This window comes from Symphalangus syndactylus, chromosome 8 (genome assembly GCF_028878055.3).
Source record: "Symphalangus syndactylus isolate Jambi chromosome 8, NHGRI_mSymSyn1-v2.1_pri, whole genome shotgun sequence".
NCBI classification, from domain to species: Eukaryota; Metazoa; Chordata; class Mammalia; order Primates; family Hylobatidae; genus Symphalangus; species Symphalangus syndactylus.
Genome location: NC_072430.2, coordinates 42,382,087 through 42,399,677, shown reverse-complemented (window position 1 = coordinate 42,399,677; position 17,591 = coordinate 42,382,087). Strand labels below are relative to the sequence as shown.

The window sequence follows — 17,591 nt, the reverse complement described above, 5'->3', positions numbered from 1 at the left end:
CTCTGGACTTTGCTTCCATGGTAGTGGCATTGGGAAGGGAGGCTGTCCTTTCACAGAGTACACAAGCTCTTCTCTGACTTCCAGGCCCTTCTGAAAGCAGGCAAGTCCCAGCCAGGGAAACCTGGAGGCTGGGAGGAGTCTCAGCCTAAGCTTGGACCCAGGGCCAGGTTCTTCTTGGACTGCGCCTGGATTTACCCTCATTTCTTCCTGTCCCAGCCAGTCTCGAGAGCAAATGCCCTGGGCCTCCTACCAGCCTGTGACACCCCAGTCTGACAGGGACGTGGTGGCAGCAGAGCTGCCAGAGGTCTTCAGAGCTGGCACGAGACAGGCAAGGGTCTGTGAGGAGGCCAGTTAGCAATGCCACAGCGCCTTTTGGCTGGGTCTGGGAAAGACAGAAGGATATGGGATCCCTCCCTCCCTCTCTCCCTCCCTCCTTCCCTTCCTCCCTTCCTCCCTTCCTCCCTCTAGCATTTATTGGGTGCTTATCAGGTGTCCATGTATGGGCCATCTAAAGATATGGCCCAGCCCTCAGGAGCTCACAATCTAACAAGCTTAATAAGAAGGCTGACACTCCCAGACACACAGACTCTTCCTTTGCCCCATGAGGAGAGCACATTTTTCAAGGCAAGAGGGCAGAGGTTATAGAGGAGATGTTCCTAAGGTGTCACGTGGATAAAGTTGTTCGTGCTCCCCTGCTGCAGGTGGCAGACAGGATGCCAGAATGTCACTGAGGGGATGGAAGGGCTCAGGAATTCTCATAGGTGTCTCTGTCCATAGACGTGGGCTCAGCATCAAGGGGCCAGGGCAGGGACAAGTTACAAGGCGTGTTGGTGGTGGGCAGTGCGTGGGGAGGCACAGATGGGTGGTGGGGTGGCAGGGTGCCTCCCTCCTTCCCATTCCTTACCTTGGCAGTGTCCTTTCCTGACCATGATGTAGCCCTGATCACACTCGCAGTGGTATGAGCCCTCGGTGTTGGTGCACTGCCCCCCGCTGCACACCCCTGGCTGCTCACACTCATTGATATCTGTGAACACACAGAAAAGCCCTGAGTCACAGCCAGCCCTGGAGGATGGTGGAGGGGGCGGGGTCCTGGAGCATTCCTTCTAGAGGCCAAGGACGAAGGATGCCACGCTGAGGCCTGGGCAGGGAAGGCATGCTTGCTGCAGCCACAATTGCCTGGAGGGGCTCCTGGGCCGGTCTGAAATGATCTAGCTCAGGCCCCTGATAAACCTGAGTTCCTTTCTCTCAGGGGAGTCTACTCTGGGGACCCATGGGGATCCTTACAACTGTTTCCTCACCCTCATGCAAGGGCTGGTCTGGAGGTGGGGTAGCAGTCCATACGGTATAACCTGCAGAGGCCAAAAGGACTCCCACCCCGCTCCTGGCCCCACTATATCCCCTTTGGGTCTGCTCCTTCCTTCCTTCCTTCCTTCCTTTATTTATTTATTGAGACGGAGTTTCGCTCTTGTTGCCCAGGCTGGAGTGCAATGGCACCATCTTGACTTACTGCAACCTCCGGCTCACTGCAACCTCTGCCTCCCTGGTTCAAGCGATTCTCCTGCCTCAGCCTCCCGAGTAGCTGGGATTACAGGTGCCCGCTACCACATCCAGCTAATTTTTTTGTATTTTTAGTAGAGATGAGGTTTCACTATGTTGACCAGGCTGGTCTTGAACTCCTGACCTCAAGTGATCCACACTCCTCAGCCTCCCAAAGTGCTGGGATTATAGGCATGAACCACTATGCCTGGCCTCCTGGAGTCCTTCCTAAGGACCTTCATAAATGTTAGGAACCAAGCAGCCAGTGAGGGATCGCGTTTTAGGTAACCATGGATCTGTAGGGTGTGGTTTCTGTCATTTTTCCAAAGTATACTGGTGCCCCATCATGGCTCTAAAGCCCAGCCCCACTCATGCCCCTCCCCTGCTTAAACTCCTACCAGAGAACCCTGCTACCTCCAGTTCTGCTTGCAGCCTGGCTCATAAGGCCTTTGCCACCTGGCCCAGCTCTGCTGTATTTGCTAATTCACACAAGTCCCTTGGTATAGCCTCAGCTATTGCAGATTTCAGTGGTCCCACCTCCAAGCCTTTGTTCACACAAATGCTTCCACCTGGAGTCTCTTTCCTCACGGTGGCCAGCAAATCCCTGCCCCCATTTCAAGGACTGGTTTATTGCATCACCTCTGGGTCCTGTGGGTCCCCATCCCCTGTCCCCACAGTCAAATTAATCAAGGCCTCATCTTCCCATTCTCTCCCTTAAACGGACTGATACAAACACTTCATAGAGTCCTTGTGCAGATTAAATACAATAATCCAGGTGAGGGGTTGAGCACTGTGCCCACCTGGCATAAGGTAAGCACTGCAGAAATGTTAGCTATTATTATCCTAGTGTTAAACCCCATAAAATCCCAGCTCCTCAAGCCTGGCATGTGAGATCTTGTATGACTGGCCCCAGCCTGCTTCTCATCTGTTTCCTGCCGCCCGCACCTCTCCTACCCTCGCCTAACCTCAGGACCTGTTCCTGAGCCTCTGCCCACACTGTCCCCTTGCCTGGAACAGCTTCCTACACACCAGCGTGACTGCCTCCCACTTATCTCCAACCCAGCGTCCCCTGGGGGCCCAGCTCTCAGTGTACCTGTTTATTTACTTGCTTCTCCCTGACTAAGAGGAACATGCCTTATTATCTCAGCATCTCCAGTGCCCAGCACAGAACCCCAATAAGTGCTTACTGAAGGAATTGAATAATAACCATTTGTTCAAAGACAGTGTCTTCACTTGAGCAATACTTCATAAAACTCCAGTGCACAGCAAAGTCTCCGCCAGAAGGTGGGAAATGCACACTCCTAGGCCCACAGCCAGAGATTCTGATCCTGCCGTACTGGTGGACCCAGGAACCCACGTTGTTATAGCTCTTCAGGCAATTCTGGAATAACTGGTGTTCACTGTGAGAAGCTCTAATCCCAATGGAAGAGAGAAGGGAACTCATAGACAGAGCCATATGTGGGAACTGGATGAAGAACTCATTATCCCCTGAGGTCAGGACGACTGTCTGATAGATGGTGCTGGAAAACTCCCTCACTCCATGGAGAAAAATGGAGACGTGAATAGAGAAAGACCAGGTTCTTTTTTTTTTTTTTGAGACAGAGTCTCACTCTGTCGCCCAGGCTGGAGTGCAGTGGCGCAATCTCGGCTCACTGTAAGCTCTGCCTCCCGGATTCACGCCATTCTCCTACCTCAGCCTCTCCGAGTAGCTGGGACTACAGGCGCCCGCCACCACGCTCGGCTAGTTTTTTTGTATTTTTAGTAGAGACGGGGTTTCACCGTGGTCTTGATCTCCTGACCTCGTGATCTGCCCGCCTCGGCCTCCCAAAGTGCTGAGATTACAAGCGTGAGCCACCGCGCCCAGCCGAGAAAGACCAGGTTCTTAACAGCCATACGAAGATGGACTCCAGATGAATCAAAGCATACCATAAAAGGGAAAACTAGAACTCAATTAAGGTATAGAATATCTTTGTGACTTCAGGATATGGAAGAATTTCTTAAACAAAGCCCCCAAAACACACAAAAATAAGGCAAAATGGTGAATTTCAGTACATCAAAATTAAGGATTTCTATTCCAAGAAATGTGGATAAGCTTAAAGGATAGAGGACAAAATGGGAGCATTGCAATTTCTAAACCCAGCCAAGAATCTACAATATATAATGGACTCCTAAAGAGCCCCAGGAAAAAGCAGCAACCACCATTGGAAAACTGAGCAAAAATGGGAGCCAGCAGTTTACAGATGAGGAAACCCACAGGCTAACGTATGAAGAGATGCTTACATTTATTGGTAAACATTTACTTAGATATTTAATATGTAAACAATTTATCTTATTGATAATATAAATTATAATGATTTATATTAATTATATATGTTATTTAAATAATCTATAAATCGATATAAATATCAAATCATTGAGGTAATGAGATATTACTTTATGAGACTGGGAAGCTTCAGAAAGTGAGTGTTATTCTGGACAAGGCCTCTTCCAGTGGTAGCCAAGCCCCACTGGGAGAAGTACTTACAGCCAGTCTTGAGCCCCACCCCCTGTTCCCCAGCTGCTAGGGCTGGCAGAGACATCTTGGACACCCGGGCTGGCACGTGGCAGAAACTTGTGTCTGCAGCAGTCCTGGTGACACTATTTTCTGCAGCAGCTGCTGCTTATCCCAGGCCAGCTCCCCAGGCTGGGTTTGCAAAGAGCAGTGCCTCTGGCCCACAACACCCACCTAGACCATTGGAGCCCAGAGAAGCCTCCTTCCCTTAGCCTGTTTCCTGGCTCCTCCAGTCTGTTCTGAGCCCTGCCCCTTGAGTCAGCTCCCCGGAAGTCAGCTGACCCAGTCACCACCATTCTGCTCACAGACTTCTACTGGCTACCCCTGCCTGTGAGACAGTGTCCAAACACTTCAGCCTGGCACTCAAGACATTTCCCACACTGGCCTCTTCCTCCAGGTAGCCCTTCTCCAGTCATACTGCATTCATGGTTATTCCCAGAGCATGCCAGGGAACGTTCACTATTCAGGTCTCTGCAGAGATGCTTCTCTCTACCTGGAATACCCTCTGCTCCCTCCATTCCTATTCATGCTCCATTCCTATTCATGCTCCATTCCTATTCATGCTCCAACACCCTGTGTGTAATGGAGTGTGTCTTTGGAAGCAAACCATGCTTTGGAGCTAGAGTGATTTGATTCCATTTCTAGCTCTGTCACCACTAGGTATGAGGCCCCTCTGAGCCTCAGTTTGCTAAACTATTAAATGGGGCTAAGGATTTCCACAACATGGAGTTGGGATGATGAGCTTCATATAACAAAATGCTTGGGACAGTGCCAGCATATATTAAGTGCTCATTAAATGGTAGCTATTCTTGGTCAGGTGCGGTGGCTCACACCTGTAATCCCAGCACTTTGGGAGGCCGAGGCGGGTGGATCACAAGGTCAGGAGTTCGAGACCAGCCTGGCCAATATGGTAAAACCCTGTCTCTACTAAAAATACAAAAATTAGCCAAGCGTGGTGGCGGGCGCCTGTAGTCCCAGCTACTCGGGAGGCTGAGGTGGGAGAATGGTGTGAATCCGGGAGGCAGAGGTTACAGTGAGCCGAGATTGTGCCACTACACTCCAGCCTGGGTGACAGAGCGAGATTCCATCATAAATGAATGAATGAATGAATGAATGGTAGCTATTTTTATTCTGCTCCATCTTGAGCACCCGAATAATCTCATACAGAACAACTTGCTCCTCATCTGGATCCTACAGCGTCACCATTCACACCTCACTCATCTCAGCATCCTCAGAGCTTGGCACAGTGCCTGGCACATAGGTGGTGCTAACGCATGAGAGCGCAATGAACACTACCCGTGATTCTCCCGCTCCTGCGTTAAGTTAGGAGGTCTGCCCCTTCTACTTCCCTTCCCTCCATAATCAAGTGATTGGACCTGGACAGCTTTGGTTTCTGTAGACTGGACCCTTGGGGGATTGGAACCCGAGGGGATCCTGGCAGCAGGAGGGTACACAGCTTCCCTGGCCTCCCTCGGGGTCTGGCCAGAACCAGCAATGTGAGCCCCAGGCAGGGCCCCTCTTGAGGTGAAGGATTTACAACTGGATTATGAATCTTAAGGTGTTGCTTAGAAAGTGCTGCATTATATTATTTGTGAACTTAATCATAAAAATGTATGTGGAAAAAAATGTATGTGCAGTGTTTTGCATCATTAAAGGGTTTGCGTTGGAAGCGTATTTATCAAGGGTCCCCTGGCAGTGGGCCACATCTTCCCAGGGAAGTTCAAAGCCCTACAGGTGCCTCCAAGCTGCTGGGAAGCCACGCTCCTCGTTCAAAGGCACACCTACTCCCTGGTCTGCCAAAAGTCCCAACCTGGCATCCTCATGGGTCTCCCTCCTTCTCTAACATGAAACCAGCTCCTTGTCACTCAGAGTTTGGGGGCCTGGTGTATAAGCCTCATCTCCAGCCATGTCTCCTGACCCTGTGACACTCTTGGTTCCACCCACAATTCCTTAGGGCCTTTGCAGAGATTGCTGGTTTTGGATTTCTACCCCTCCTTGCCACTGGCATAGAATCAGCCTCCTCTCAGATCCAGGCCGGAGTTCTGGTCTCTCCTTCACTCCTTCAGCTGCCCACTCCCCATTCTGCAGCACGGTGTTTGGGGTGTGAACCCCTGGTTCCTCTTCCACCCCCTCAAGACTGTGGGGCCTGGCCAAGGGCAAGGGTGGGCTTGGCTTACCTTGACACTCCTGTGTCGCCCCCGAGGTGGCCAGCGTGTAGCCAGGGTAGCAGAAGCAGGAGTAGGACCCCACGCGGTTGATGCAGCGCCCTTTTCCCTTGCAGGGGTCCCTCAGACACTCGTTGTCATCTGACCAGAAGGAGGCAGGGAGGGAGGTCAGGGGGGCCAGTGGTGCTGTTCTTTGGGCACCTACCAGCAACCTACCCACACTAGGGGCTGGGCAGGGGATGGTGCTGTGTGGCAAGGAAAGGGTGAGGGAGCGGAGGAGGCTGGGGAGATGAAAATCTCTAAGGCTGGAAGCCATAAAGTCAGCCCAGCGGGCCCACTCAGGCACCGGAAGCCTGGGGCGACTGCCAGCCCCTCCTCTCTGCCCCTCGACTCCTTCCCCCAGTAGCCTCATGATTCCCTTCTCCTTTGAAACCACAGTGGATATTTCTCCCTTATTTGAAAATATTGGGGGAAGGAGGAATGAGATCCACACTTGATGATTTATCTTAGCCTCAGACCTCCCCCCAGGGATGACCCTGGTGGAGACATTTGCAACTGGGGCAGTCCTTGGTCCGCTCTCCAGGCAGCAAAATGGCCAGTTTGAGGGGTGGGCTGATCTCAGAGAAGAGGGCTGCCAGGCGCAGGCCAGGATGCATGCAATGGGCTGGCTTCCATGCTCCTGGAGTCCTGGAGACTCATCGGATGGGGCTCACCGAGAATGGCTTCCCCTGAAGGTTAAAGTTAGCTTTGTCCACAGGGACTGTGCTCCTCCTAAACTCATCAGCCACCCAGCACTGCTTGGACTTTCTGCTTCTTCCTGGACTCTCAACTCGGCCTCCTAGCCCCTGCTCCCATCTACCCCAGCCGCCAAGTAAGCCCAGGGCACCCAAGTGAATACCTGTGCAGTAGGCCTGGCTGGGGTGCAGCTGATAGCCGGGGCTGCAGACACATCTGTATCCATCTGGGAGGTTCACGCAGGTTCCAGGGCCACAGACGTTGGTGGCTCCAGCAGCACATCTGTCAATGCCTGTGGAAGACAGAGCAAAACAGAGGTTATGGCAGGGTGGGTGCTGGACAAAGGCAGTGGATCGGGGTGGGGACAGTCAGTGGCCAGGGTCTAGGGGCCTCAGAAGGCCAACCTTAGCCAGGCCCTCCCTCCCATACCCATGCACAGCTTGGCCTTGCATAAGACACTAGGGGACCTCTGCCCAGCACCCCGAGCCCTACCCAGGATGGAGGTGATTGTAGGGCATCCCCCTCACCGAGATCTAATAGGTAACCCATATTTCCAGCAAATTTCCAGCAAAACCCCTCCCTCCTAGCCCCACCCCGAAAATGGGCCCGACTCCTACCCAGTGCCCAGTGCCATCCCTCCCTGCAACTCCTGCCCAGTTTTTCCTGGACAGACAGACAGACCTGGTGAGTAAGGTGCTTGGGGAAAACTTCCAGGGGAAAATGGGAGAGGTGGGCTGGGGTCAACTGAGCAGAGCCTTGAAAGCCACATTGAGACTGGCCTGTAACAGCGATTTCGTGAAAGGTGGGGGTGGGTCAGAGCAGTCCTAGAAAGGCCACTCAGGCAACGAGATGATGGATGAACTGGTAAAGGAGGTATAGTGGGCCCTTAAAACCTGTTGAAATAATTTAACTGAGGGTCTGCCTTGGGTGGTGGTGATGGGGTGAGAAGTGGGAAGACAGGTGCAGAATTGAGAAACAGTTTGGAGGCAGACTCACTGGGACTCGGGGCTGAGGCTGTGTAGACAGCAGAGACTCTAGCTTTCTGAATGGTATCCCTAATACTAGAAAAGTACCTGGCACTTAGAACATGCAAAATGAGTGAATGAATGAATGATGCTTTTGCCTTTGTGTCCACCCTGAAGTCTTTGCCTGAAGCCCCCATGTTCAGGGGTCCCTGCCCTGCCCCACCCCATAGCTTGGGAGAAGCTGAAGACCCAAGGGAATGGGTTGGGAAGTGGTCTGTACGTGGGTATACAGTGAGGCTTAACAGTCTGCCAGATTGTACTGAATGGAATGTGCACCCAAGGCTATCCTCTCCCCAGGCCTGGTTCCAAGTTTGTGTCAGCCTTGGGGGTTGTGGGGGCCCTCAGCTGGTCCTAAATATCTGCCCAGAGGGGTGAGGTTACAGAATGGCAGAAGAGAAGGGGGATAGGGCAAAAGGCTGAGGCTGGTGGTTGCAGTGGGGACACTCATCCACATGCCAAGAGCTGCTGCTGAGCTTGGCCTGCCCCCTGCCCCTTGCCCCCTGCCCCCTGCTTCCCATCCCTTCCTCCAGGCCCATTTTCCTTGTCAGAAATTCAGCACTCCTCTGCACACTCTGCCTGCTGAGCAGAGGCCAGAAGGGGATGTTCCCTTGGGCAGCACTTTGAGCCCAGAGGAGAGAGGTCCCGGCAGAGGTCAGTGGGGTGTACCTGGGAAGGCTGGACCCCCGCTCCCCACTCTCTGGACTGTTCCACCAGGCGCAGGGGCTTTCCCTTTGCTGAAGGAAATCCAGAACCCCCTCACCACCCTCACCCCCAACACAAGGTGACTGGGTCTCTGGACCCAGTCGTAAGGTTAAGACAGCAGGAGCCCCAGGAGCGGGCACACACGTGTACAGGCAGCAGTGGCAAGAACACCTGCCTTGCTTCTCCTGCACCAAGTCCCCAGATAATGAGCCTTTAAGGAGGGCACATTCCAGAGCAAGGTGGATTTGCCAGGATCGCCCCCACACCCGCCCCTCGCCCCCATCACTGTAGCTGACCAGAGGGAGAGGAATGCAGGCTTGGTCAAACAACCTTGAGAAATAGAACCATGTTCCTTCCCGAAAATCAGCCCTCCCCGTGGGCAGGCAGCTGCTCGCTGGCAGGGCACTCTGCTGACTCAGGGCAGCGGCCTGGAAGAGCCAGGACCCCAGCGGCCCTCACTCCCCATGCTCCCCTTCCTTGAGAGGGACGCCCAGATTCTCCTGGAAGACCCCTGGCTTCCCTCTCCCATGGTGTCCCTTCTCTTCCCCCTTCTGGGCTTGGGCAGTGCTCCAGACAGGGCTCTTGTTTTCACAAGAGGGACCTTGTGTTCTTTGTAAGATGAGGCCAGGGGTGCAGAGCCCAGCTGGGAGCCTGCTGGAGACTTTACCTAGTTGGAAAGGCGAGGGGGCATTCCACTCATGCCCCTGCCCTGGAGTTGGCTCTGGACAGACACAGCTCACAGGGCAGGGTGCAGGGAGCCCCAAAGGTCTGGCTGCAGCTACCTGGGGTGCTCAGGGTCACCAGCACATTGGTGGAGGGGGTCACTTGTTCTTCCTGTATCTCTGGAATCCCCTGTTCAGGCATTGGTGGGGTTGTGGCATTCCCTGCGGAGGAGAGAGGGGAAGAGGTAGGGTCATGGCCCCTTGGCTGGCCGTGGCCCCTCCCTCTTCCCTGGTGCTCAGACTCCCAAGAACGAAGGGTGAAGCCTGGGGTGGGTCACTCCCACGCCTTCCAGTCTCCTGAAAGTTGATCTGGCCCCACTTAGAGAATCTAAGAGCTCTAACAGGCCTTGGAGCACATCCAGTCTAATCCTCCATTTCAAGGCCAGGAAACTGAGGCTTGCAGAAATGGCCACTTGTCCAAGGCCAGCCAGCTTGTTGGAGGCACAGCTGACACCTGGGTTTCCTAATTCCCACTTCAACATTCTTTCCCTTCTGCTTACAAAGCATTTCACAGCTTACAGAGCTCTGCCACAAATACCAACATCTTATTTGCCTTGAGAGGCCGCAAGACAGGCACCAGTGTCTTCTACCATTTTATAAGAAGCATGAGCTCAGCCTTCCAATGTCTGAACCCAACACCAGTGACAGGCAAGTAGTGGTTTCAGGACAAGACCTCTTGGGGGAAAGAGTCTAGTGACCCAGCCAACAACCTGTGTCAGCTAGTGCTGTCTCTTTGTTCTGATTTATGTGCTAAGTGGTGCCATGAAATTTGCAAAGAGTTCTGTGGCTAGAAAACTATCTGTGAAGCGTCATGGGCTCTCTCGCTGACCTCACAGCACCTTAGGTGTATAGAGAGCTCCCAGAAACAGCACTTACGGGCCACGTCCTTCTCACCCTCCTCTGATGTGTGTGTGAGTGTGAACCAGCTCACACACAGTAACTCCACTCCTGATTAAGGCCTCTTTCCCTCCCTTCTCTTTTGCCTAGGAGCCGCCAGGAAGAGGGACTCACCTGTGACCCAGGCAGGTGCATGGGTGACACTGGTTGTGACCTGCACAGAAACAGGAGAAGGTCACTTTTGGCTCCTCTGTCGTCCCTGTGGTGTGCCACCTTCCACCACACTCATCCCCACCTCTGGGCTTCCTACCAGCTAGCTCATTCACGTTTTCATTCATTCCAGGTATTGATGAGCTCTTACTCTATACTGGGCATTCTGCCAGGCACTTTATACCCACTCACTTCATTAACCTTCTCAACTATCTTATGATGGGAAGTTGAAATGATTAAATGAGCTGATGTACATACTATGCCAGCTCAGTGTTGGGTACATGGTAGAAAACGAGCAAGTTTGGTGTCAGCTATAACCCTCGCATCTCAACACCGCAACAGAAGCTCCGGAGGTTCACCAGAGTGCCTGGAGCCACAGGGCCAGTGTGAGGAAGCCGGGACCACAGGTTACACCTGGTGTCCCTCAACACAGCCAGTGGACAGAAGTTGCTGAGAGGTGGGGACATAACAGGAGAAGAGCGGGCAGAGGGTGAAAAAGGCCCTGGAGGCTGGCTGCGCCTGTGGGGACTGGAGTTAGAGCTTTGGCCTGGGCGGACATCATATGGTGGCCCAGGGAGAGAACAAGCCCCCTGGAAGAAACTGTATTTGGGAACAGTCAGGTATGCAGGCTGGAGGGGCAGGGGACAGAGTAAGGACTGAGGCTGATGAGGGAAGAAGCAGATCCCCTCTTCTGGAATGCTTTCCTGGGAGGACACCCAGGTTTTCCCAGGGGAATCTTGGGCACAGGGAAGGGAGCTGGATGTGCTTTCTCTGTGAGGTGGTTTGAGGCTGTTCACAGCCGTGCCCGCACTTCTCTGTACACCATTCCCAGAGGGACCTGGAGGTTCAACTAAACCGGCGCAGAAAGTGCCAGACCCAGAATGAACTGGAAGCAGCTCCACATATTGTCTGCAGTGCCTAAAGCTTGAGTGACAGCCAGGCCTAACAGGACATGCTCATACTTCCTTTCTGAAGGGGCCCCAGCCCATCCCAAATGGGGAAATGCTTGCACAATGGCTGCTCCGTAAACAGGAGCTGTTGTTATCACTTCCTTTAGGGTAAAACTGGGTCTTTGGATCAATCCTCCCACTTGGTCATCTCTTCAAGTAAAATCCAACAGATACTCCATCTTTCTCCCTCTCCTCCCTCATGAGACACTGCCCTGGGGCCTGAGCTGCTACCAGGTCCTGCTCTCTGCCATGCTTGCCCGGCCCCCTAGTGGGAGGACACACTCACCTGGCCAGCCTGAGAGTCACCTAGAAGGGAAAGGTAACAGCATGAGCTCAGGGAGGAGGGTCTGGCTGCCTTCTCCCCTCACCGCCACCTGGGCGGCTTCACAGTCTGTGCCCCAGACCACGTCCCCAGCAGAGCCAGCAGCACAGAAAGCGTGGACTCTTCTTACCTGCCTCTGCCCCATCACCCCTGTAGGGACTGGCCACCACGAAATTCCAGAACCCCAGGTCTGGAGGGCCTGAAGATAGCTTAGTGCAGCCTCTCACTTGGTAAGCAGAAGCCTCTGCTTTCCTGTAAGGCCTCGGGTGACAGGAGTCCCACCTGCTCCCGGGCCTGTCCACCCCATCCATCCTGGAGCCACCTCCTTGCACTGCTACCTCCTCCCTCCCATGCCTCCCAGCCAGGCTGGGTCATGCAGCCCCCTGCCCTGGGCTTTGGGCCAGGGGAACAATTTGAGGAAGGAGTGGAGTTGCTCCTGGCTTGGCTGGTGTCCTGTGTCCACAGCTGGTGCTCTGTCCTCACTTCCCTGTCTATTCCAGATTCCTGGAGCAATTTGACCAATCACATAGTTTGCTGGCGCTATGATGTTCCAGGCCTCCTGCACTCAGTGTTACCAGTCACCTGGGCATGACTTCTCCATGGTTTTCAGGGCACTTGCAAGGAGAGCCTCATACCCAGCCTCCCTCCAGCCCTGTGCCTCTGGGGTCCAAGGCCGTTGAGCTGGAGTTAGCACTCTAAGACCGGGCCAGGGGTCTGGCATGCAGGTCCCCAGGACCCACCTGCCAGCTATTCAGGCCTGCAGCAAGCACCAGCCCCAGAAGCTGCATGGCCAGGGGGCAGGAGATGGAGAGGCCTGATCGCTGGGGTGAGGGCTGCGGCTGACCTTTCCTACCTCCACAAGTAACTCCCTGGGCCATGGGCACCTCTTGACCCCATATGGAAGAGGAAGTGGGTGGGGCCAGGCCATGAGAGAAGGCTGCCAGGGTTGGGTGCTGCCGCTCCAAGCTCCCTTTCCTAATGCCACAGAGATGGGATGCCCAGGGACCCAGGATTAACACCCACACTTCTCTGAGGTGCTGGAAACTTAGGGGAAAGGAAAATCCCTCAGATACCCTTGTCAGAGATGGTCCCAGCCTTGAGCCAGGTGTCCGTGACAACCCGGAGTGGCTGCCTCTCTGCTGGCCTGGGCAGTGCCCCGCTGCTCCTCTGCCCTTGCTCCCTTGGGGGCCTTGCCAGTTCCTCCTCCTCGGCTTTCCTCATGGACAGGCGGATGTCAGAGCTCACATAGGTGTAGCCGTGGCCGGCAGGGCAGATCTCTCTGAAGGCCTCTGCAAAGCCAACAGCCGGAGGACAAACTGAGAGGGGCTGTTCCTGCAGGAAACCAGGGCCTTCCTTTCCCTCCCTTTGGGAGACACGGCAATTGTGGCAGCAAGGAGGGAGGGAGCCCCAGGTTGGGATAAGCATTTAAGCAGGCAGGGAAGACTACTTCAGTCTTCCAGATTGAGGGAAGTCTACCCAGGCCTGGCAACATGGTCACTGGCCTTGAGGAAGCCCCTGGGCAGTGAAAGCTGGGATGGGAACAGGAGGTTACCTGTGCCAGGCAGAGGGCATTTCTCACACTCGCTGCCCCATGCTTTGCCCACGCGGCTGCAGCAGCATATCTGCTTGGTGATCTGCTGGGCCAAAGGCAGGGTGCAGGTGCCAGGCCCCAGCGACCGGTAGCACAGTCCCTGCAGCATGGAGATTGCCTTGTCCGCTGCAACAGACACAGCACGTGGAGGTGGGCAGGTGGCCAGTGGGAGGGGAACGCACAGCTGGGAGGGCAGTGGATGGAGGTGTGGCTGGCCACATGCACTCAGACTGGCCTGGCCCATATCTCAGTTGGGAAGTTTGGAGCCCTGCAAATGCCCACAAGAACTTTAGGAAGAAGAGGCGTAGTGGAATGTTTCAGCACCTGCCCATGTCGTGTGCTTGATGAGACCCATGACTCCCCACCTGCATGTGGAGAACCTGAGAGCAGGGAATGAGGATGCAGCTGCTTGTCTCCAGTGCTGAGTTTAGAAGTGTTTACTGAAGGCCCCACATGTCCCTAGGGTTGAGCGGGCAGCAGTATGTCCTGAGGACCACAGCCTCCCTGGGAAGATGAGGCAAGGTAAGGAGCTAAGGCCCGATGGGGAGCTCGGAGGACAGGGACCCTATCTTGGGTCATCTCTGTCACCCAGGCACCTTCCATAGTGCCTGGTGCATGCAAATGCTTAGTAATGCTTGTTGAAGCTATGCGTGGATGGCTAGGTCAATGAACCAATCAAACACGGAATCAACCAGCCAATCAAAATACTGAGGGTCACTGTGAGTTTGAGCTATGCTGGGCTTAGGTCATAGCAATGCCACCACCCTTATCTCCTTTCTTGTACTTTGAAAATAAATATTAAAGAATAGTTTCTGTATGTTATCTCAATGGAAGACGAGGAGGCCATGCCAGGTTGGAAGAGTCTGGAATCTGTAGAGGGCTGACTGGATTCTAAGAGGAGGAGAGTGGGGTGAAGAGGACATCAATCAAAGTTTATGAATGAATGATTCTGGGGAAGTCCTGGTCAGGCCCAGGACGCAGCAGACCAAGTCCAAATCCCTGCTCCACCATGAACTACAGACCTCCCTGGGCCTTAGCTTCTTCACGTGTAAAATGAAGATGAGAATGATTATTCCATGGCAGGGGACACCTGTATTTCTGCCTGCCCAGAGTCTATGCACCATATTCTGGTACAGTCACTCTGGTTCTCCTACGGGAACCACCCCTTTCCCACCCTTGGTCCATATGACTGGAGTGGAGGCTGATGCCTTTCTGGCTGAAGGCTTGTGGTCCATACCCCTGGTTACAGTGATTGGGTCAAGGATGGGCACTTAACCAAGGAGGCCCAATGATAATCAGCTTTGAGACTATTCCTAGGTTATTGGGGAAAAGGGGCTCATTTTTTATTGCATTTGCAAGGCTGAGAGGGTGTAGGCCTAGAGTATCTGGTGACCACCTTTGAAGGAACCATGAAACTGACACAGAGGAAAGAGCAGGACATACCCTGCAGACACTGTCGCTGCCTATGTCAGCCAGCCTGAGGCCATACCACGTCTGCACTTCCTAGTTGTGTGAACCAATGCTTTTGGTTTTTTTTGAGAAGAGTCTTGCTCTGTTGCCCAGGCTGCAGTACAGTGGCGTGATCTCAGCTCACTGCAACCTTTGCCTCTGGGGCTCAAGCCATCCTTCCACTTCAGCCTCCCAAGTAGCTGGGACTATAGGTGTGCACCACCACGCGTGGCTAATTTTTAATTTTTTGTAAAGACAGGGTCTCACCATGTTGCCTAGGCTGGTTTTGAACTCCTAAGCTCAAGTGATACACCTGCCTTAGCCTCCCAAAGTGCTTGGATTACAGGTGTGAGCCACTGTGCCCAGCCCCAGCGAATTCTTTTTTGTTTAAGGCAGTTTGAGTTTGGTTTCTGTCACTTGCAATCCAAAGACTCCTGATTAATAAACTTTCTTCGTGGTATTGTCGTGGAGATTAAATAGAGTGAGGTGTGTGAGAGTGGCTTGTCAAAGGTCATGTGCTCGCCACAGGTAAATCATCAGCCAGTCTGTGAGCCCTGGATCTCCAGGTACAATCTCTGCTTCTAGCAGCCACTTCCATTGGGACACTGTAAGGAAGGGCTCTGTCCCTTTGAACCCCAGGGTGGAGATGACCCAGGTGGGAATATCAGGAGGCTGGGGCAGCCCTGTAGACTGCTGCACTGGACGTGGTCAGGCAGCAGGGAGGGAAGGAGGCAGAACTCAGAAACAAAGGGAAGAGAAACTTTGTGCCACCCCTCCCACTTACAGGGAGGTGAATCTCTGTGGGAGGCTGGAAGGAGTAACACCAGGGACAGAGAGGGAAGAAAGGACACTTGAGAGCCATCTCTGCTTCTGTGTATTAAGGGTCTCTTTCTGGGACTAATAAATAAGTCACCTTGGATGTCAAACACACCTGTCTGGTAAAGGGATCTTAAGTGATGTGGAGTAGAAGGAAGGGTTGTAAGCCTCTCAAGGCCTTGATCACCTGCCACTGCCACCATGGTTTCTTGAGAATGGTCTGACATGTTCTCCCACTCTGGGCCCCTCACTCTCTGGGCACCCCCCCTCCTATAGCTCTTGCTGTCTTCTCTCCCTAGAGCCACTGGGTTCAGTCTCTGGGTGGCACTGGAGTCTTGTCCAACCCCATGGCCCTCCCAAACCCAGTACCAGAAAGTTTGCAGACTGAGGGCTTGGCCGGTTGCAGGGAGCTCTGCTGAGCTGGGCGTGGCCCATCCAACCTTGGCTGCTGCCTCCCTGAGGCCAGTTGGGACTGGTTTTATTCAGCTCTGGTTGGGCCTTCCGGCCCAGGGAAAGCCCTATCTGGGCTGTGGTGTCAGTTCTGCCACTGGGGGCTGCTGCCAGCCTGGGCCTCTCCCCCTGGAAACCACAGAGGTCTCTGGAAACAGGGCTGCCTGGCATACATGCATGTACATACCTGGACACAATGCTAATGCTCACTGTGTGTTCACGGATGAGGAGAAACTTCAGAACCACAAGGGGCCACAGGATTGTGGAAAGGCCCTCAGGTCGGGCAGCAGCTCCATGAATGCTATGGACAGCCCTTCCAGAAAGGCCACTCAGCAGCCAAGGCTCAGCCGGATATCACAGCAGAGGCCACCCCCACCACCCCCCACCACCAAAGAAAACGAAGCTACACATGGAACAGAAATGATTAGAAAGGAAAAAAAAATAAGAAATAGAAAAGATGAATTCCAAACTGCAAAGGCCTGGAAGAAATGCCTAGTGTAAAAAGTGAAGTAGTAACCATCTCTGTTCCAGCAGGATGGGCTGATCAGGTTTTTCACATTGGGCTCAACTCCAGGTTGAGTAGCAGACACAGGCCTTGAGCATGGAATGATCAGGTCTGGGGAAAATTACTGCCCTGGGCCTGGCCTGTGGACCTGAATGGTCCCATCTTGCCTCCCAGTGTTCACCCCCACCCCATCCCTGCCAGCACTCACACACACAGCGGCTCCGCGATGGATCCAGCATGAGGCCAGGTCTGCATGTGCACAGGTAGCTGCCCCTGGTGTTCACACACTCCGCGTCCTTGCACAGGCCCAGGGTCAAGCACTCATTGATATCTGCGGGGTTGGAGGAGATGACCAAGTGCCCGCCCCACGGAGGCCTGATGGAGGGGAGGGGCTGGGCAGAGATCTTCAAATACTCTTTCCAGATAAAACAACAACAAAAGAGCTGCTATGTATTCAGTGGGATTCCTCTCCCTGTGCCTCAGTTTCCTCATTTGTAAAATAAGGATAATGATAGTAACAACCAGATGGTGTTGTTAAATGGATAAAATAAGATCAAATTGCAAACCACTTAGTCCAATAATTGGCATGTAACAATGATCATAATATTAAGAGCTAATGTTTATTTATTTATTGAGACAGAGTCTCGTTTTGTCACCCAAGCTGGAGTGCGGGCATGTGATCTCAGCTCACTGCAGCCTCTGCCTCCCAGGTTCAAGCAATTCTCATGCCTCAGCCTCCCGAGTAGCTGGAACGACCGGTGCATACCGCCACATCCAGCTAATTTTTGTATTGTATTTTTTGTAGAGATGTGTTTTCACCATGTTGCCTATGGCTGGTCTCAAACTCCTGGCCTCAAGTAATCCACCTGCCTTGGCCTCCCAAAGTGCTGGGATTACAAGCATGAGCCGCCTCGCCAGGCCTCAAGCGCTAGTGTTTATTGAGCACCTATTACATGCTACATACTCTGCTGGGTATTAACATACAATACCCTATTTAATTCTCACAAACAATTTTGTCAAATAGG

The 17,591-nt window shown here is 53.4% G+C and overlaps 1 protein-coding gene across 5 annotated transcripts in view; it reads right to left on the bottom strand.

Moving 5' to 3' along the window:
• LTBP2 (latent transforming growth factor beta binding protein 2) overlaps positions 1-17,591 on the bottom strand; it is a 115,867-nt gene that overhangs the window by 16,188 nt on the left and 82,088 nt on the right. For all 5 annotated transcript variants that reach the window (XM_063644073.1, XM_055288805.1, XM_055288807.1 and 2 more), the window contains 9 exons: positions 16,775-16,897; positions 13,308-13,472; positions 12,829-13,044; positions 11,720-11,739; positions 10,448-10,487; positions 9,497-9,598; positions 7,151-7,279; positions 6,265-6,393; positions 905-1,024 (listed from right to left, as the gene is read on the bottom strand). In XM_063644073.1, the coding sequence (XP_063500143.1) occupies positions 905-1,024; positions 6,265-6,393; positions 7,151-7,279; positions 9,497-9,598; positions 10,448-10,487; positions 11,720-11,739; positions 12,829-13,044; positions 13,308-13,472; positions 16,775-16,897 (1,044 nt within the window). The remainder of the gene's footprint in view (positions 1-904; positions 1,025-6,264; positions 6,394-7,150; positions 7,280-9,496; positions 9,599-10,447; positions 10,488-11,719; positions 11,740-12,828; positions 13,045-13,307; positions 13,473-16,774; positions 16,898-17,591) is intronic.